This window comes from Bipolaris maydis (assembly GCF_028858645.1).
Source record: "Bipolaris maydis strain C4 unplaced genomic scaffold PSV08scaffold_13, whole genome shotgun sequence".
NCBI lineage: Eukaryota > Fungi > Ascomycota > Dothideomycetes > Pleosporales > Pleosporaceae > Bipolaris > Bipolaris maydis.
Window position 1 is genome coordinate 1,408,030 of NW_027093869.1, and position 2,975 is coordinate 1,411,004.

The 2,975-nt window shown below is 45.6% G+C and overlaps 1 protein-coding gene across 1 annotated transcript; it reads right to left on the bottom strand.

Moving 5' to 3' along the window:
* Positions 1-923: 923 nt before the first annotated feature.
* Positions 924-1,773, bottom strand: PSV08DRAFT_355296 (actin cortical patch SUR7/pH-response regulator pali; the record flags this gene model as incomplete). Its single annotated transcript, XM_066092911.1, has 2 exons — positions 924-1,133; positions 1,183-1,773. 2 exons carry the CDS (start codon positions 1,771-1,773, stop codon positions 924-926), a joined length of 801 nt encoding a protein of 266 aa, XP_065948550.1.
* Between the last annotated feature and the right edge of the window lie 1,202 nt (positions 1,774-2,975).

Here is a 2,975-nt window from a genome sequence, read left to right on the forward strand (position 1 = left end):
CAAGAGTAGAATTCCATTCTTGAGGAATTTCTCTTTTATGGCATTCCATTCTTGAGGAATTCCTCTAATAGGGAATTCCCAACTAGTGGAATGCCACAAGGCTGAAATGGTAAGCTGCTGACGTCCTTGTCACCATGGCTCTCGTTAGCACCTCTAAGCCTGCCCGCTGAAAGAAGGACGCTTCCCAGGTGCTCACAGCCTCCATAAGTTCCAACAGAACAAGTCACAGTCTTGGAAATGATACAATATCGCCTTGGTAGAGCGCCCGCCCACGGCTACTGCGGCCATCCGAGCAGTAAGTGTTTGCACGGCAAGAGTCAGGGCAACTTCATTGTAGACAATCCCAGTTGGTAGGATAGAGGCGGTAAAACATTAGGCATGCAAGTAGGCAGGGCTGAAGATTGGAGAGGCTCGCAGCCATCCAAATCGTCCTTCTTATCATTTCTTGAAGTTCAAATTGATATTTCATTTACTAATTAATTAGTTAACCGTTGCCTAAAAGCCTGGCACTGAGTATACGCAACCTAATACAGGCGTTCAGTAATGTATCAGCTCCCACAAACACAAATCCCTGGTTGCAGCTTCACACTCATCGCTGTCTAGCGATGCCCGTCAGGATAGCAAGAGGCACTGACGAGTCTCCACTTTGAAAATCGTGTAACGCATCCTCACTTCGTCAACAGATGGATACCTCTATATAATTCTGCACTCTGTGAGGGTAAAGTTTCTAAGTTTCAACCTTTCCTAGACCGCAGACTCTGCCCGCGTATTATGGGCGGAATCTGATTCACTCATCCATGTTTCCGTCCAAGGGTAGCTCAACCCATGCGCTTGTGACATGCACTCACATTTAATTGTATGCCCAGACTGAAACAAAGCGCAGCACACTATCAACGCCACAGAAATAGTCCTAAGGCAGCGACTCATTTGCCAGAGCAAAAGCAGACACTCCAGGACCAGAAGAAACTCGATGCAATGGAGCAGGCGACACCAAACCAGAGAACAGAAAACAAGGAAAGTCCCAGAGATCCCTCAACATTGTAAGGGCGCAAGACCGACTCAAACACACCCTTCAGCATGATATAGGTGATCATCGCTACTACTGCTGTCGTAATGGCAAGCATAGTTTGCAACTAATTATACATGTTAGTAAGCGAATGGAGGAGGGTAAAGAGACCGTACAAAGGCAATAATGGTTGTGCACAAACTGTACAATCTGCCCTTCACGGCAAGTATCCCCGCTATGCATTCCAATAAATTCAACGCTAACATGGCTATGAAGACGTAATGTGTCGACTCTATCGTTTTTCTGTATATATCCATGCCCTTAGTAAATCGGTCCCCTAGGTTCGCTTGCACGCTTGTGTTTTCCAGCTGCCAGACAGCTACAGGGTCGAAAGAGAATGGCAATTTCCAATCGCTGCAGTACGTGACTACCTCCTTCCTAGTTGTTTCGGTGTCAATGTCACCCTCGCAGTAACCGAAGAGGCCAACCGCGTAAAAGTCTTTTATATTCTGGGACTTTTCTACGGTTTGATGGGCGTCAGGAACCTGGATGCCAACGATACTGTCGGGGAGATAATCCAGCAAACTTTGGGAACTAAGGATCATCCTGCTCGTATCTACTTTGAAGAAGTAGAGATCTCGCTGGAGTGAAGTGCTGTGACCACCAGCAGAAACTTGCGCCAACGCAATAACGAGAAAGCAGATCAAAGACGCAAATGTGAGCAGCAAAGGCGGGGCAATGCACACGGTGCGACTAGTCTTACCCATTGTACACACAGAATACAGTCCACGATACTTCCACAGCCAGCGTTGGGCTGCAGTAGTTGGGGTAGAAACTTGATGCATCAAGGCACGAATATGGCTACTGATAACACGCAGCATGAAATGCTGCTTACTCGTGCCCTGGAAGATGTATTGTTCTAGCCGTCAGAAGAATGATGCAAATAATCGTCTAACCTTCATACATGAGCATCAGCGTAATGGATGAGCACTAGCTCTCATATTGTTGGGTAATCGTAAGCCAGGGAGGATCACTAGAGATGGCCATAAAATGTCATCCGAAATTTTTTGGTTTGGTTTTTGAACGTGCAGAGAGATGTGTCTATGTATAGACGATCTAACCAAGCGCCCCGCAATGAAGATTGTGTCATTCGAGGTAGAATGATGACAGTAACTAGTGTTAGGATACTGATTTACGAATTTAGAGCAAGGCTCTACTAGCCGAAATATACAAAATGGTTACTCTCACCTCTTTTGTGAACACGCCTAATTAGCATTCATCCAGCAGGCGATGACCTAACTCCCTATGTCACAGCATGCACCCACGGCGAGACGAACTTGAGGTACTTTGAGATCAAGCGGTTGCCGTATTCTGATGGGGTATGATTAATCTAAATTCTCCTATTTTTAGTTTTTTATCCTACTTCAAACCGCTTCTGTGTTCTAAGATACGTTGTTGACACCTGCACGCCGTACACAGTAGATCTTTTTATTGTGCTAAAATCCAAGTACATGCCATACTGCACTACGCGTGACCCTGTAGGCCGTAATGAATTGACTGAGCACGGCGTGCAGGCGTCAACGATGGCGTAATATTTGTATTTCGAAGTATGTAAGCAGGCTAAAGTAGACTAAGAAGCTACAAATGAAATATTGTATATTAATTACACGCCCTTGGAAGATGATAATTGCTCAATTTAAAGTACCCGGTGTCCGTCTCGCGACGGGGTATGTCTCGTGACTTAGGGATGGACGTTGTTACCTGTTGTTAGTTAATGATGCGTAGTTAATCAGTGTTATCCCTTGTTTTTGCGCACGCACATACCCCTGTTTTGCAAAAAGAGGTCTACATGCAGGCTTACCACGTTAGGTTAAATAGGCTTTATAAGGACTGACTGAAGCTTGCATGAGCTTTGAGTATTGGACACCCCAAACGCTTGAAATCCACGATGGTAGAGAGCATCCATCCT